General features: G+C 39.5%; 1 protein-coding gene across 2 annotated transcripts in view; it reads left to right on the top strand.

Moving 5' to 3' along the window:
* LOC122796538 (C-C motif chemokine 4-like) overlaps positions 1-18,394 on the top strand; it is a 121,549-nt gene that overhangs the window by 13,828 nt on the left and 89,327 nt on the right. The window contains exon 1 of one of the 2 annotated variants that reach the window (XM_044065098.1): positions 14,897-15,088. The exons of the other annotated variant lie outside the window; for it this stretch is intronic. Coding sequence (XP_043921033.1) covers positions 15,016-15,088 — 73 coding nt within the window. The 5' untranslated portion in view covers positions 14,897-15,015. Of the gene's footprint in view, positions 1-14,896; positions 15,089-18,394 lie in introns of those variants that run through there. 2 annotated transcript variants of the gene reach the window in all.

Here is an 18,394-nt window from a genome sequence, read left to right as displayed (position 1 = left end):
GAAAACAGAGCATAAAGATATAAAGTGTTCACTCTAATTATCTAGATGAAAAGGCTGGTGTTTCTCAGGGATCTCTGTTAAGCCCTGTCTTGTTCAATCTGGTGTTATCAGCATTTTCTAAGAACAAAAATTACTGTGTATCAGTGTACGCTAGTGGTTGTAAAATTGGATTTAAACTAAAAAACCTTCTGATGTAGATGAGCTAAATAAATATTTAAACTTAGTGACTGGGCAAAGGACATAGGATTGTCATTTAGTATAGACAAGTGCAACGTTATGTATTTTTCAAAAAAAAATATTGAACAACTGGCTTACTTCATGTCTTCTCAACTAGAGGAAGTCAAGGAATATAAAGATTTAAGAATGCTGATTACATCATTTTTTTCTTTTAAGTCTTATTCTGAGCTCATAGTAGCCAATACTATAAGACATATTGGCTATTTGTTAACAAAACTATAAACAGGGGATGGAAGTGTATTAATATTAGCATTCAAATCTTATAGCAGACCTCACCTAGAACATAATCAATCCTTCAGTGCCTGTACAAAAGGACAGCAGAGAAGGCTGGAGAGAGTTCAGAAGAAATTTACAAAAAACTTTATGAAACTGAAGAACATAGGATATAGATAACAATGTAAAACGTTTAAATTATTTAGTGTCGGTTATAGGTATATTCTAGCAAAATTAATCTTAGCATACAAAATCTTTTATGATTCAGTTTTGCAAATTATGTTCCATTTAAAGATTAATACCTGCATTAAAACACACAAGCATAACAACATACAGTTTATAATGAAAATAGACAGTTCTGCTATGAGGTCTTAGTACATTTCTCACAGAATTACAGAACAAAGGAATGACATTCCATTTAATGTTAAACAATCTAAGATCTAGGAAACTTGTAAGAAAAATGCATAGACTGGTAGAAAGGTCTATATACTACATTTGGAGGAATCAGCATTCCTTGACAGCTGACCTGACTAAAATAATGTCTTTGAACTTAAGAACTTATGAACTTACAGATAAAGTGACATCAGGAAGGTGTTGTGCGCATGAGCAGCCATCCACTAGCAGCAATTCTGTTGATTATAATTGTGCTACTTGCTAATAGTTGCACCCTTTTGAACTGAATTTTGTTTTAAATAAGAACTTCAATATAAGCTAGTACACTTTCAGTCTCATATTTGTATTGGAAAAAGTTATATGTAGATGAGATGTTAATTAATTTAAGACTGCAGATGTGCACATCAGTTTCATTTTAAGGTCAGCTGTGATCTTCATGGGAACGTGCAGCATGATAGACATTTGCTTTTCATTGATGTGGTTTTGACAATTGACACACATCACATATTGTGGTGCACTGGATTTTGGTCATAACATATTTTAACACTTCATAAGACTCTTCTCTGCATGATCATTTTGCCGCAGTGGGTATGTCATGCAGACAGATAGAATTGTTCATGCATATGTACTTTCTGTCATGTGTTGCAATTCATCTTGACAGAGCATGGGACCCATGAACGATTACAAATCAGACGTAGATGACAAGTGCACGCCAGGTCACTGCTGAAGTCCTCAAATGATGATGACCATGACAATGACAAGGATGATGATGAGGAAGCCTGATTTGCACCTGCACCTGCATGAGCAATCGTGCCTACTGCAGTTCTTTGGAGATGATGCCAGGAACAAAGGAGACATGATTATTGAGTGGAGATGTGGAAGACAGACAACAATGTGTTTTGAACACAGATGAGGGACATGATGGGGATTTTTTCCAGGACACAACACAGGCTATGCACAATCATTTAGGGAGATAGCACCAGAAATTATGTGCGATGCTCATCCCCATCAGGGCAGAGCCTCAGGTCTATAAGTATTGTCTGTGGCTCCAACTGTGTTATGCTGCCAACGTGCTATATGCCATATCATTGATTGGACTGTGCATGCACTCTTGTGCATTCATAACATTTAGCTCCCAAGCTTATGTGTTGCATATAGAAACATAGCATGCAGATGTCAACATGTGACATTTAATAATGCTTCAATGTGTGCATGACACACATTAACACATTACAGTTTGCTCCCACATTCAGCTGTCAATGCATTGTGGCAGTTAATCTGCAGCTACTGCAGCAACAATTACCCTGTAAACATGTTTTACTGAGGGAAACTGCCAGTACATGGTCCATAGTCAAGCACTTCCACAGTGTTATAGTTAAGATTTGTGTATTGCCATATCATGCATGTGTAACATAAGGACATGTCATTGTCCATGTGTTTTGGATGACAGTTGTCATGCTGTCCCACTGGCATGGTGTGTTGTCTGTTGGCATGATGCCATCTGGGGTCATATGAAAATATGTCATACATATGGTCAGTCCTCCTTTTCTGACTGCATCAAATGTCAGTTTAACATTAATGTATATACTGTGGTAAGGATAATTTATTCAGTAACAGTACAGTATGCTATGCTTACTGTATGCTACATTTCCACATATATTCCTTATTCACATAAGTTCACACCTTCCAGAAATATTTTTACAGATTAACTGATGATTGTATGTATCTCTGCACATTGTCCAATCCATGCTGAAACACCATTGTTCCTTTCATATGTAAGTATTCATTGACCTATCATTAATGTGTTGTAATGATGCTCACATGAGTACCTCTGCTCAATAATAAGGGTAACCTGTGGTTGTCTTTATTCCACATTGACATGACAGAAAATGTGTATGCAGTACAAATTCTCAGCTTGCTTACCTATGCCTGTTTATGTTAAATGATTGCACATTACTGCATATGTGTGTGTTATACATGCCTATTTTGGTGAACATCAGCAATGCAGTCTGGCCATGTGACATACATTTGCCATTTACATAAATGTATTTTGGATTGGCTTCAACAGCAGCTTGTGTGGTGTATCCATGCATTTGCAATGTGTAGCCTTATATTGTTGTCCTGCTTTATTATTGTTTTCCCTGATGTGAGCCCAGGTTGTATACCTCCCTTCCACCTTCATAAGTACGTAATATAGTTTGCAGATATGTTTCCCTTTGTTGCAGTTATTACCCATTGTCATGTATTAAATTGTTGACATGGTCAACATGTGCCAGTCATATGGTCATTTTACAGATGCAGGACATCTGCACACAAGTCGCTGGCTAATGCTTGCAATATATCCTTGTTTTCATTATACTTGTGTGTTCACCAGTGTACATTGCTGAAATTCATGTGCACACCCTGATATTTGTTTTTTGCGCTGTAGTGTTAGACTTGTGCAGATATTCTTACATGTCTTTGGTGTTTGAATGTACTGACATTACTTTCATTTACGTTCCATTTAGGACACTGACAGTCATACATACAGACCTGCACCTGTGTGTTGCCTTTGACATGGCATATGTGTGTCACATATATGCATTCCATAACACACTTGTTTGAGTTGTGTAACCTACATGTGTATTTCACAGCCATTTTGCTGCTTTGCTGCAATACTGATGTTTGGCATTGTCTTTGGTTGTTTGCCTTTCACATGGATGGCAACAGGTCTGGTTCTGTCCTCTGCTGCAGTTATCTAGCATTCTAAGCATTTGTTCATCTGTAATACTGTTGAGCTTACACTTGCAATGCTGGCAAACTGCTTGAATATGTGTTTATTTATCCAGAGTGTGTATTATGATCCTTATTTATTACCCTACAGCACACATCAACCATTTGTCATAATCATCCATGTTTGACTGCCACACAGTTTGCAATATGTTGTAGCACAATAGTGCATAGGTACATATGTTTTCTGCATTTCACCATTGCTGGTATGTATCCCTACCCTGTTTGACAACATTCCATCACCTGTGTTGTGCAGTTTTTATCTGCGTAATTTACCTGTTCTTACTGTTTTTTTCACCAACCTTTGTCTGTCATATGTTGTGATATTTTTTCTACGGGTATACCTGCGGTGATGGCCTTCTTCTCCTGTTTCCCTACCTTTACCTTTCATTCTACTCTCAAAAAAAATAATGGGGCTTATTCTCACTGAAAAAAACATTGCCCATGCCCCTCTAGCTTTCCCTCAGATTTTCCTATTCCAACATACCTCTTGTGTGGCCTTCTTCTTGACCTATAACCCATATCTTCTTTTCTGTCTCCCTCTTTCCTTGTGTGTGTGTGTGTGTGTGTGTGTGTGTGTGTGTGTGTGTGTGTGTGTGTGTGTGTGTGTGTGTGTGCGTGTGTGTGCGTGTGTGTGTGTGTGTTACCTTTGTTCCTTAAACAAGTCCTGCCCTCATTGTTAGCTAATATTAGCTGTGGCGATGTGGCCATGATTGACCTTCACTTTTACTAATTTTTTATTGGAAAATGCACAGTTTCCCCTTGGAATCCATAAGTGATAGCTACCATATTTTAATAATAATGGACTTAAGGAGATATTCATATTTGTCTGTAAGCTTACTGGAGAAATTCTGTTACAGATATGTATTTATGACTGTCAGGCTGCTTGGATTATGAAATTATTTCTGTAACTTTGTTAATGTACATCACACATTGAGAATGATTTTTTATTAGTTATGGATTACGTGCAAGTGATATACAGTGCTCCTTTACTACTGAGATACTCCATTATGTGCAGAGATATTTGGAGTTCACTGTGGTATATAGCTAATTGCAACTTTGCTGCTGATAGTAACATAATTTGCTGCATTCTGCAAACTTTATAGAATCCTGCCCTATGTTTTCATCTTTTTTCCCCATGTTTTATTTACATGTGGCAAGGATTTTTTCCTGTGCACATGCACAGTTGACTGTCTACATTTGTGTTGTCAACATTTTGATGTTTCAATTATTGAAAGTAGTCCCACCCAGTTATAGCTATATATATATTTGTTCCCCTGCTTTTTACCGAACAAACATTTATCCAACAAATACAAAGATATGATGTGTAATGTTGATGGTACGGATGGCCGAACAGTGGATATGTCAAGGGTAGGGAATGGCAGTACAGGTAAGGGGTATTAGGGGAAGTGAGAGCATGTGTGTGCTTGTTAGGTTTAGGGTTAAGGTCAGGAATGAGTGAAGGATGGGTGTTGAGTGTTGGTTTGCAAGTTTCAGTATTCTAGGGTAACAGTTAGTTAAGGGGATCGATGTGATGTTGTTTGTGTGTGTTTGTGAATGTTTGTGTGTCTGAATCTGTCTTTTGTAGTGGCAGTGTTGCACAAAGCTTTTAATGACATTAACGTTTAGGGTTAGGGTTGAGGGAAGGGACAATGTTAGGGTTAGCACCCATTACTAAGTCGGTGTGGGGGCAGAGGCGCTGCAGTCTTTTGTAATTAGTAATAATACTAATCCCTTCCCCTACCCTAACCCTACACCTTAATGTCATTAAAACCTACCTAATAGTCACTATTCAGACAAACTTGACAATCGTGTTATGGGAGTTTTAGTTTTAATATCAGCAGAGGAAACAGTTTTCCCTCTCTCAATATTATTGTTTTTGGTTTTGTTTTTGTTTGCTGTTGTGCATGATTGAACTTATTTTGTCTCTGTTTTACATTCAACATCATACACAACAGATCCATATTATATATATATATATATATACATAAAATATAAAATCACTCACAAATTCCTCATTAGTGATATTATCCTATCCCATTAATGAAATTGCGGATCCTGTTAAAAATGTTACAGCATATATTGTAATGCAGACACCAATGCATGCCTGAGAAATGTTTTCATGCTTTTGTATTTATTCTAATTTTAAATAATCTGTGCCTATCAGATTTAAATATGGACAATTATTTTAACCATTTATATTTTTATTCTTATATAATGTTAGGTATGTGTTCTGCATAATAATTTCTTCTGTTTTTTCCATTATATATTTACTTTTTGAACTAGTTAATAACTGACTTTTCATCTAAGCCACTTTTTATTTACAATATATGCATTAGTGTTGCTTAAAATTCTTACAATCCATATGAAAATCTAAATGGGTTTAAGATCCAGGATTGCACCAAGTAAGCATATGAAAGGGAGGTGATTATTTGCTTCATGTTATTTTAAAGCTGTAAGTTTTAACTGCACTTTTTTTTTCAAGAGAAGGTGCCTTGCCACAACATGTCACCTAGTCAGTTTTTCCTCTCCATTGTCGGGAGGTACATTCCTTCTGCATATTAGTCTGAACGACTCTTTTGTGCAACATTGCTCCGAGTTAGGGTAATAGCTTGCTTATAAGACATATGTCTTTAGGCACACAGACTTTGTAATAACACTGCCAGGAATATGTGGAGACACACAGTTAGGCTGTACCCCATATTGAGTGGTCTTAATTTTGCTAAGCTAATTTTCCATGAAGATGATCATTGGTTTGTACCACACAACTTGCCAGCTACACCACTGTCTCAAAAATGAGGTTTGGTAACAAACCAAGTTGTCCTGGGACATCTTCAGAGGGGGTTAGGCTGATATATTAATGGGAGTTAAGTGGGTGGGGGAGGTGAAAGGGTTAAATGGATGCAGGGATGATTGGGAAGAAATGAGATAAGTGGGGAGGGGCTTAAGGGGTTTAGACAAGTGCAGCTGGGTAAGTAATCACATTTCGGCATGAACTTGCTACTGCAAGTATCATGTCCATGACGACCTGTTAGTGCAGGTAGGCCTCAGGCTATGGTTAGTCAGGAATTGGCAGTAAAGGAGTGCATAGAGAGAAGGGGTGTTTGGTTGTGGTTGGCATGGTCTTGGTTTATTTGGTGAGTAGCTCTACTGAAAGTTTTTGTTTGTTTTTTTCCATGCCCCTAGCTCCTCATGGGGCCGGAAGTAGAGTGTCCTATTAAATTGTGGCTTGTTGTTTGTTTATCTTATTTTGGGCTTTGTTGATTCATAAATTGCAGCTCCCCCTCAAATGCCATTTATGGCATTGCCTTGTAGGGAAGAATTGTTTCTCAGCAGATGACGAGCCTAAGGGTTTGGTTTAGTTGTGGGTAATGGATACTTTAAAGGTGGGGGGAGTTTGGTTGGTTCTGGTGGTCCTGTGGTGTGCTCTGTTTTCAGCCAAGCGGTACATCTGTGGAGAGTTTTCGTGGGCTGTGGAACTTGGTTTTCTCTGTTTTCAGCCAAGTGGTAAGTTCTTGAGGGGTTTTTCGTGGGCTGTGAGACTTGCGAGCAGGTGCAGTGGGTCCTTGGGTGGTGGAGGGAGGTGGCATTGTGGAACAGCCGTGTGGTATTTGCAGTTTTTGGTTTCAAGGAAATCTAACTTAACCACAGAAGGTTCAGGTGGGTGAAGCGCTTGTGGTTTGGCTTCCTATGGATTGTGGCCAGTTTCTGGGGCTCTCAGCTTACATGGTTGGTGGGGACTGTGGATGGGATCGAATCCGGAGGTATATGCATAGTGTTTGGTCTGCTGACAAAATTGGAGTGGCATTTCCTCTGTGCCTTGTTGTTTAGCTTGAGGCAGCAGGCTCAGTTAAAGGTGCTTCCACAAGGAGTGGAGCTGGTTACATGCATGCGCGGAGTAGTGTTAGCTATTGGGCAGAGGGCGGGATGCAAAATTGCTTTCAGAAGTCTAGGTTTCCTCACAGTTACACCAAGGACCTAAGGGGGGCTCAATTTGCTTTATGGCCTCGTAAATTAATCAGGTTCTTGGGCAATACAGTGCCTGTGGAGTACTGGGGATTTGGCTTACTTCATGTATCATGGCCAATTGTGTTTATTAGATGGACAGCTGGTAACTCTCCCTTTTCGGTTTGACGATAGCAGCTGAGTGAGGTAAAAGGATCTGATGTTAAAGCAGTTTACTCCTGCAGTTGGAGTGGCTACAGCATGGTTGCAGGAGCTTGTGTTACATTCACTGGCCCAGTATTAAAAAAAAAAAAAAAAAAATGGAGGCAGTTTATTCAGCATGCCTTTCTGCTGTGTAGATCTAGAGTGACTCTGTGTTTTTTGGGCAGTGTGGTGTAGATCACTGGAGGCTGTGTAGATCTAGAGTGACTCTGTGTTTTTTGGGCAGTGTGGTGTAGATCACTGGAGGCTAGGTTTACACATGCCTATCCTCTGTACAGATTTTACCTCATAGTATGATGTCTTTCACAAGCATGGGTTGCTGGCAAATTATTGGCAGTCATTAGGATTGACGTTAGTAACTAATGAGGGACATTTGTTGCTTGAGATCGAGTGGGAGGGTGTCTGATGATGATGTCAGTTCTCATCATGCACCTTGTGCCTTGGTTGGCCTTGTTTTGTAAAGTGTTGAGTATCTAATATCTTTGATTCTGTCAAGTGTTTTGCCGGAATAATGTGTGTTGATGTTATTTGTCTGTGCTGCCGGAGGCAAAGGCTTTGTTGCTGGGGGTTGGTGTGCTGGGGAAATTGTGGTTGCTACTGAGTTTCTGCTCTTGGTGGAGGGTGGTGGTTGGCAGTGTGCTGGGAGTGCTATCAAATCATTCATGTTCTGTCATGGGAATGGTTCTTGGTGCTCTGGGGCCTTTCTGGTAACATCTTTGTTAATGCAGAGGAGGCACAGTTCACTCGATTCTCACATTAAACAAAGGTATATAAATGGGTAAGGAATAGTAGCACTGATGCTCGCTTAGCCAATGTTTGACACTGCATGTATGCTTGGTTCTACAGATGACAGCTGCACGTGAAGGAGATCATGTCCTTAATATGTTAGTTATTTTCAGGTGCTGCAGACATGTTCCTTTGAAGCACGTTGTGTATGTCAGTTATCTTGAGAGATGATTTGTGGTAGTGAAGTGAAATTGTCCTTACATGTGCTATTTCTGTTGGCAGGTGGGCCGCCTGGGTCCAAGCAAATCCATTGTTGGTGTCTCTAATTAACAAACTGAATAAACATAAAAAGCAACCGTTGTAAGAACACCACAAACTCTATTTATTAACTGCTTTTCATCCAGCACAGTGGCTGGACTTCTTCAGATCAGTGCCATTTGGTATTGATTGTGAATATATGCCCATCATTTGTTGCTTGCAGGATGCTGAAGGGGTGGTTGGTTGTGCCCATTTTCTGAGTTATTCTTATGATTGAAGCTGTTTTCATGGGCATTTTAGCGGGTCAGAGCAATGGTGCTGTACACGTGTAGTGTGGCTCTAGTAGTCAAAAAAATGGGGGGCTTAGCTGTGTTTAAAATGAGCAGTTTTACAGGAGGCTAGGAGGAGTCAGTCAGTGGATAGTGGAGCATTGGTCTGCTGGTTGGGCATTGATAAGGCTTGAAGGATGGAGGTCAGGAAACCTGGGACAAGTTGAGTTGGTGTAGGTTGCCAGATTGGGAGATTTGCCCCAGATGGGTTGAGAGATAGGGGAGAGTTATCTGGTAATTTTGGCAGAAGGAGTTGTTGTGAGGATGATGGCACTGATTCTGGTTGCTGCTATGGTTAGGTGGCACCTTAGCAGTCTGCTGCATTCCTCTCAGTTGTATAGTTCTTCATGAAAGATATAGCTTTGCTTGGTAATATTGATTACTCCATAATCTGTGGTTTCCGTAAACTTAGTCGAAATCGGTGAAAGGGGAATTAGGGAGGTGCTGACAGACATTTGACTTTCAGACTGTGTACCCAAGTGCATGGTAAAGCAAAACCTGTTAGCTCACCGATTTTCTCAGTTTTGTAATGACTATATTTTAAAATTACCCTTAATGGCATGCTGTGGTTACATTTTATTTATGATTTTGTTCAGGATCATTTTGAAGGTGGTTCATCTGGACAGTCAGCATTGGGTAGAAATTTTGTGGGCATGTCGCAAATAAGGGGGGCTCAATGGGCATACACTGTGAGTGTTAGGCGGCATTGTGATTGAAGGGTAGTGTGAGATCACTGATCATTACTCCTACGGTTCACTAACTTCTTCACCTAAGAAGCCCATAGGATGGTTAAAAATGTACTGTTTTCAGTTTTATTAGGGGTCTTGTAATGGAATAATTGGCTAGGCTTAAAATGGCCACAGGGGCAGTTATCTAAGTATTACTCTATGCATCTATGCATTTTGGCATGAGGTAGACTCTTGGCAGTAAGGAAGGTGATCCTATCTTGTGTGTCAAGAGTATTTACAGTTTTCTTTGTTTTGCAGATCGCAATTGGGTCACAGGCGGCAGAAGTGCAGAGCGGCAGCAGTTAGTGGATCAATCAATGGCCAGAGTGAAGGAGGCCAGTTGCAGTGGAAGTCACATTCAGCACAGTGATGTATACAGAGGCTGAGAGGGTGGTGCACAGAGAGTAATGGTCAGCAGCATGAATGAAGTAAAATTGCAAGGTAATGGATTTTGCTAGGGGGGTGCTTTGGTGGCTGGAGTGGCGCACAATGCAGTCACCGGTAATCCCCCTTGTTTGGGTCATTAAGGCATTGTGTGAGCACTGTGTTCAAATAGTGTGGGAGCTGATTATTGCATTGGAAGGTGGGGCAAGTAAGGAAGAGGTAGTGGGGGGCCAGGATAAAACTGTTGGGGATGGTTTATGGGGAGGTTGGGGATCCCACAGGAGGAATAGAGGCACAACATTCATAGGAGCACAGGAACTTATTAGGCTAAAGCCCTATAGCTAATGCAAGCCAGCTGAGTTCAACCTTTCAAGGAGGTGGAACCTTGGGGTGATTATAGTTACTCATCCAGTTGTTTAAACCGTATTTTGGGGAAGGGCCAATGATGTGTTTTGTTTGACAGGATGCCAGAGTTTGTTCCTAACGTGTAGTAGCTTTGGGGTGACAAATTTGTTCCTTGAGTAGGTAGTGTTAATGTCACATACCAGGTTAAGGTTTTACAGAGTAGCACAAAGATCATTTCACTTGTGGTTTGGGTGAATGTTGTAGGTAGTGTTTTAGGAAGCATGGTAGGTAGTTGGCTGTTTTGGGGTAAGTTTAGAAACTGGGGTCCATTGCTTACATGGGAGCTAGAAGGTTTAAGGGAAGCCTGGTTGCAGGTTATTGCAGCTGTAGGCCAGGTTTTATTTCCTTACTTGAGGTATAGGTGACATAAGGGAAGAGAACTTTTGAGGGAAAGGCCAGGAACAAGCAGTGGTTAAGGATGGTTAGTAGTTTGAGTGTTCTAGCTAAGACAGTTGCTAGGAAAAAGTGAGTTTGGGGTATTGAGGTTCTTAGTGGTGTGGCTTGGGTTCTAGTCCTGATTGCCATTTGGTAATGACTGAATTGGGGGTGTTTAAGGTTGGGCACATAGAATACTTCATTGCTGAGCATAGGTGAGTTTTCAGGAACTAGCTCAAGGGGTTCTGATTTTCTGGCACTTAGTGTTAGGCCATTAAAGTTTTGGAGTTAGACTATTCCCTGCATTAATTGGGTTACTGCACATCCAGAGCTATGTAGTTTGGTGGGCTAATGTGATATGCTATAGTTGACAGGGTCCTGGGTTCGTGACTTGCTAAAGGTTTTCTTTGACTGAGTGCAGTTTTGAGTTCAAGGAGTTATAGTTTCTGTGCCATTTGCATTCCAGAAAGGCTGAGCCATGGTTAGTGGCTTGAAAGAAGCAGACTATAAGGGAATGTATTCTCTTGGAGTGGATGTTCCAGTAGTACAGTGGGGTCACAGGTAATCCTACTTTATTTAGTTTCATTAAGGCATGTTTCAGTGTTGGTATGTCAAGGCGTGGGGTTGTTGAAGGTGTCCTGATGTACTTTACAGATGATGGGTACACTGAATGATGTCTGGCTGAACCCTTCCCTTTATGGGAGGTAGTTGGTTGAACAATTTTGGGTAGAAGGGAGGGGGGACAGTCTAGTCAGGCTGGTTGGCAGAGAAGAGGGACAGACTTGCCCTTTTCTGTTCCCCCTCAATGTGTGCAGGTTTATTCCAAGGATTTGTGGAAAGCAAATGAGCAGCTGGAGGAAGTTTGCTAAATAGGTAAGCAAACGGAGGTAAGGATGTTGCTTATTTGGTTGGTAATTTGATGGATGGTTTATGAAGTGAGATGGGACGCTGGTTAATGAGTAAAGTAAGCGAGCAAAGGTATGGACACTGCTTGCTGGGCAGGATGAGCAGGTACACTGTCCTGATTAACATTACAAGGAGGTTTATAAGTAAAGTAAGTGAGCAAAGGTATGGATGCTGCTTACTGGGCCAGATGAGCAGATAAACTGTCCTGATTAACATCACAAGGAGTTTTATAAGTAAAGTAAGCAAGCAAAGATATGGACGCTGCTTACCAGGCAGGATGAGCAGGTACGCTGTCCTGAGTAACATTACAAGGATGTTTATGCTGTGTTTAGAATCAACTATACTATGTCCAGTTGTAAATAAAATTGCTAATCAAAGTTATGGAAGTTTAATAAAGGTCATCAAATGTCATTCGGTGTGATGTGTTTATTGAAGGGGACCGGGACAAGTTGTTTTAAAACCTGCATCAGGCATCACAAATCATTAATTTACTATTTGGCAACAACTGCCCTAAGGAAAAGATTTTTTTTCTCGTGGCCTTATGGAAGGCACAAGCTATAACTCTCCTGAAAAGCAAAGCTGAATGAAGTATTGTCTCATCTTTAATCTTCCCTTTTTGGGTAAGATTATTCAAAAAGTAGTAGTAGGACAAGTTGAAGGTTATGTTTCATTCAGTGAGCTTCTGTGTTTATTTTGGCCAAGTTTTAGTTGCAATGGCAGTTAAAGTTTAGGTCCAAGCTTATTTCATTAGTGAAATGTCATACATTTCAGTTATAATTCTAACTTTCTCTCCATGCCAATCAACATGGCTGACCATACTGTTCTGATGTACAGGTCAGGGGTCAACTGACTAATACTGTTCTCATCTGGTTTTTTTTTTTCTGAGTATAATGTTCCAAAGATTGATACATGCTGTAAACGTCTCTAATGTCTTTCCCCACAGGGATTGCCTTTCATCAATCCTGCCCTTGTTTTATTTTCTGTCTATAAGCTGTCAACAGGAGATATCTCAAAATGGCCTAAGATCTTGTAACAGAGCTGTGCTGAATATAAACAACTTATTTCACTCATATGGCCATGCCTTAACTAACTAGAGAATTTAAAAGTATGCCCATGGAACCAGATGTTGCTCAAGGTTTTTGAAATGGTGTACCATCTTACAAAATGTTCACTCCCACCACAGGGTAAGGGTCAGTAATTTCTTATCTGCTCCCCAAGCTCATATGCTGTGGGGGACTAAAAATAAACAATATGGTGAATATTACTTAAAAAATATGTATGGTAATGGTGCATCAGTCAGTGAACATTGTCATGCTACTTTTTCTTCAGAAGGTTTCTTTGGAAATATTTTAACTTTACTATTAAAGACAGCCAATGTGGTTACCTACACATGGAATTAGTCGTCAACCAACCTTTGGCGAGAGAGGTGAAGGAAAGTTTGAGTTTTAGTATGTGATGCTATTTTTAATTATTTATTTTTTATTTTGTTTTGTGTAGAAAGTAGAAAATGTATGTAAGGTATATTGTGTGTTATTTGTTGTGCTTAATTAAGCTTTTATTATTTGAGATTAAGAAGGATGGGTTGATAAGTATGTCCTCTTGAAAATAAAATGTGTAACCTTAGCATCAATAGTGAATTTGAGTTTTAATAAACTGTGTATGAAAGGGTTATGTTCTCTGGAAACACAAGATGCATTTTACAGCTATCGATTAGCATGATACTTTAGAACTTTTAGCATTTTGTTGTGTGTTACAGTTTTACCAGAATCAACCATATGTACTTATCCACAGCCAAAGCATAAACTTTTTTAAGCCAATTTAGTATGAGCCAGATACTTTGTTTTCATATTTTTAATTGTTTCAATGTACCACATATTTCACTAAGCAAGCAGCTAACTCATTTCATAATGTAAGTGCCTCAGCATGTAATTATATGTAATATGTTTATATTTTCTAACACCTTCTGCATGGCATTGATACAGTCCTGAAAATCACATTACCCTGTTGTTATGGTAACACATTCCATAATTTCAGAATCTTTGGTAAAGCTTGGAATTACAAATGTTACAGCTGTGTAGTTCAGAGAAGTATTTATTCTTGCTTCGTTATAGCAATTTCATGACTGTTCCTAATAGTTCTTTTCTATTAAATTTCCTTACGTATTAGATTAGTGAGGGCAACTGCGGTGGTGGTGCTGTGGTAGCATTGTCGCCTCACAGACGTTGCCCGTTCGATTCTCAGTTAGTGCATCTTCTGTGTGGCAACATGCGTGAATGGGCGTTCCTTCATTGAAGGTTGTGCGTTAGGCCCGGCAAGCCAGCATGTAAAACTCTACTGCCAATCATTAGCGGACCGGAGTTCCGCTGTGGCAACCCCTAACCGGGAAAAGCCGAAAGACACAAACAAACATTAGATTAGTGAGGGCCTCTCGGATAGTTTTTCCAAACTCTCTTCTGTTCTGAGGAATAAATACTTAAAAAAAGTTGTGACATTTTACTCATAACTTGCTTGAGTAGCAGTGCAGGGAAACAGTCAGTGTTCTGAAATATGATGATTTATAACACAGTAGGAAGGAATCATTACCCTTCTGTGCCACACTGGTTATAATTAGTGAGAAAAGAAACTAAAATGCAGACACAGTGAAATAGTCTAAAGTGTTAACAGCCTGACAATCGGTTCTTCTGACCTGGCACCTGTTTGTGTGGTTCTGGGAAGACAACTGTATTGTGTAGTGTTAGTTGTTGTGCTACTTCCTACACATGTTTTGTTCTCTTCATTAAATTGGATCATTGTCCTGTATGTAGGAATGTGGCCAATTAATAGAATCCATAATAAGCTCATATGCTGCTGAAGAAGTTCATGTAATTACTTTGTCTGTCTTGGATAAAGTAAACTTCCAGTTATAACTGTTTATTTAGCGCCACAAACAAACATATCCTGCTGAGTGCATTTCCTCTCAAGAGTATCAAACACCATTTTCTCACGCCTCCTCCCTTCCTACCCATCTCTCATGTACACATGTACTCCATTACACCACAAAAATAAATCAAGATAAGTTTGTTGGTTACTTAGCATTCAAGTTTAAGGGTAAGAAGCATTTCCAGGAGCTGAAGTGGGATAAAAAGATGAAGATTGCACTGGGCATTTTTATCCTTGCTGCTCTCATTGCCTTCACGTCTGTACCAGTATCAGGAGCAAGTGAGTAGCTGCCAGTTGTTATATTACTGTGTCCCTGATGGGCTCTTTCTACTCAGACATATTCTGTTATTGGTAACCCTCTTAAGTATCTCTATTTTCCTTTAAGAATATGTATAAAGGAAAGATACTTAATTCACTATCAATAAGTATGCAGGCATTAGAAAAGATATTTTCTTTTTTATTATTAATTTTTTTCTCTTTTTTTGAAATGTTGCATTGATGGTCTTAATTTGCTTTCTTTTTCTTTTATAATGTCCTAATAAAAGACATATTTCATACTTTAGTATAACAGTTAATTTATTATAATATAAAACTGCTTTTGTTTTCCAAACAAAAAAAATACTCCTCTAATCTTAAAACTGTATTATAACATGTTTAACAAATTTGAAGGAACTACATAAGCAAATCTCAACCAAGCTGGAAAAAAAGACATTTGAGAAGGAAATATATTTATTTATTTTAATCTGATTTGTTAACTGTGGTAGTGGACATCTCATTCAGGACCGGTTTCAAGCAGGGCTGAGCTACAGAGGCAGGCCAGAATTGTACCTAGCTGGTTCCAGTAAAGTACTGGGAAAAATTAGAGAGGCATCAGTGACAAAGAGACAATGTATGCAAAGGCTGAGATAGAAATGACAATGTCATTTTGCATTGCATAACAGAACAGATATGACCAAGAAGGGTGCTGTCTAACTCCAAAAACCAGACAGGCAAAGCAAGGCGATGCTAAACAAGTTAACATTATAAACTAGTGTTAGCTATACAACAAATAAATGTATTACCTGTAAAATTATGCTTGGTGTCTCAGCATATGTTTCCAGAGAATCAGCCTGGATGCTATAATTACTTTATAATGGCAATAGCTTTTCTGCATGAACTTCATTTGTTTTTTTTGCCTTTGCTAATATCTGCTTGGTAGTCCAGAAAGACAAGCTGACATTTCCATATGGACAGAGAGCCGTGATCCAGTTGTGCAGGAAGACATAAAGCGCATAACAAATAAGTACAGTAGTCATGTTCTTGAATGTCAAAAATCCAAGAAAATGTTTAACATCAAAGGCTAAACAGTGTTTGCATTATCTTCCTGAGTGCATTACTGCATGCCTAGGCAGCTTTATATTACATTATTTAGTCAGCAGGAGACAATTAACATATTTGGTCTGTTTATTAGCTACATTTAACATCATGTTTCTCCTCCTATTCCTCATTCCCCTACCTTTCCCAGAATGTCTTGAATTCCACCAAGTATTCTATATGCACAACTCATTCTATCAGTACATTATATCCCTGTCTGTTTACATGTAATAGCACAAATACAGTGATTAGTTAATGTCATCAATGTGATACTTGTTATGCCTGTTCTTCTGTCCATTTCTTGTTTAGAATTATCCCTTCACAATCCATCCATCCATACTCAATTGACTCCTACAGCAACCTCATGAACAGCCACCACGATTCACAGAGATTACTGGGGGTGGTAGATAGCAGGCCATGCGCACACACGTAAGAACAATTTAGAAGTTTAAAATTGATCTACCACAAGTCCTTGGAATGTAGGAGAAAACTAGAGGACCAGGAGAAAACCCCCATGAACACAGGGATGATATGCAGACTGCACAGAAGGTACTCCAGCTGTGCACTGAACCAGTGAACCTCTTGATGTGAGGCAATAATGCTACCCAGGTTGCCACTCTGACACCACAGTCACAATATCCAGATATAATCTTATGCACCAGAATCATGCCAGCCCATACACTCCTGTCTCCTACAAATTTCCTCTTTTGTGCTCATTTTATCTTTTCAGCTTAATTGCTATTTTTTTTCTTTTTATTCAGTATCACAGCTGATTACTTTTCCTCACTGCTATTCCACTGCAAATTTCAGTAAACCAAAATTTCAATGTATTAACTTTCTAAATCACTGTGTACTTATGCCATGTCAGCTAGGTCTGCTCATTGCCTGTTTTCAGTGTTTCTGTTTTTACTTAGCTATCTATATCCCTATGGTTTTACATTTCTAATATTGTAGCTATAATATAAGAATATTTAGTCTTTTGTTTAAAAATTGGCATAAAAATTTGTATTTTATTTCTATTAATTTCTGATGTCATTTCTGTATTTTTGTACCTGTCTTGTTTTTTATCTGGAGCTTTTCTCCCCGGGTCTCCACTAAAAACAGACAACCAGCCCAGTCGGAAAATATCCGGTAAACAAATGTTTAATAAATAAAAATAAAAAAAAGAAATACATGGAAATACTGGGAAAACTACTCATGTACCAACTCTTGTGCTCAACGTTTTCTGGAATTCATAAATTCCAATGCCTTGGATCAACTTATCCACACCCCCACTAGGGGCAGCAATATCCTAGACCTGGTTATTACCAACATGGGCAACCGGTGCTCCACACCAGAGGTCAATTCCTCATTAGACCGATCCGACCACAAGCTAATCACCCTAGATATCCACATCCCCACACCCCCCCCCCCATTAGGGAAACCACCGTAAAAAAATTCTCCAAAGCCAACTTCATGCTTCTTAAGACAGAAGTGGCAAACTTCACGGCACACATGCTGACAGACAATAGAGGTATGACTGCTGAATCCTACACAAATGCACTTTATAAGCACTTACACAAGTGCATGGATCGTGCAATCCCTAACAGAACCAAGATGCTGTCCTCCAAAAAAAGAAGCCAATCTGGTGTTCCCCTGCCATAAATAAACTCTACAACAGAAGAAAGAAACTGTTGCAAAAAAGAGTAAATTCCCATGACTGGAAAAACTCCATAGTCAGCCTCAGTAAGAAGCTGAGATCCCTCATAAAATCCTCCAAAGCTAGTTACGAAAACAAAATCACCACTGACTCTAAAGACAACCACAAAGCATTCTATAGCTATGTCAAGAATCTCAATGGCAACACTCAGATCTGCTCTGAGTTACAGCCCAATGGCACTAAATATACAGAACCAACTGATATTGCCAACATCCTGGCAGATAGGATCAGTGATAACTGTACCCCCTCTCATCCCCTAAAGGGCCCATTTCTATACCGGAAGAATGCAAAGTTCCTGTAATCACAGCTGCACAGGTAAAAAGCACACTCTCCAAATCAAAGAACACAGCATCCATACCTGACAGCATCCCAGGCTGTGTTCTACATGAACTACAGAATGAACTGGCACTCCACCTAAGTACCATGTTCAATCATAGCCTCACCTCAGGCTATGTGCCGACTGAATGGCGCACAGCGACGGTTATCCCACTTCACAAAGGGGGAGCCACCATGGACCCCGGAAACTACCGCCC

The sequence above is a fragment of the Protopterus annectens genome, chromosome 3.part0, assembly GCF_019279795.1.
Source record: "Protopterus annectens isolate FY-2018-M chromosome 3.part0, PAN1.0, whole genome shotgun sequence".
NCBI lineage: Eukaryota > Metazoa > Chordata > Ceratodontiformes > Protopteridae > Protopterus > Protopterus annectens.
This window is presented reverse-complemented; position numbering and strand designations above follow the sequence as displayed.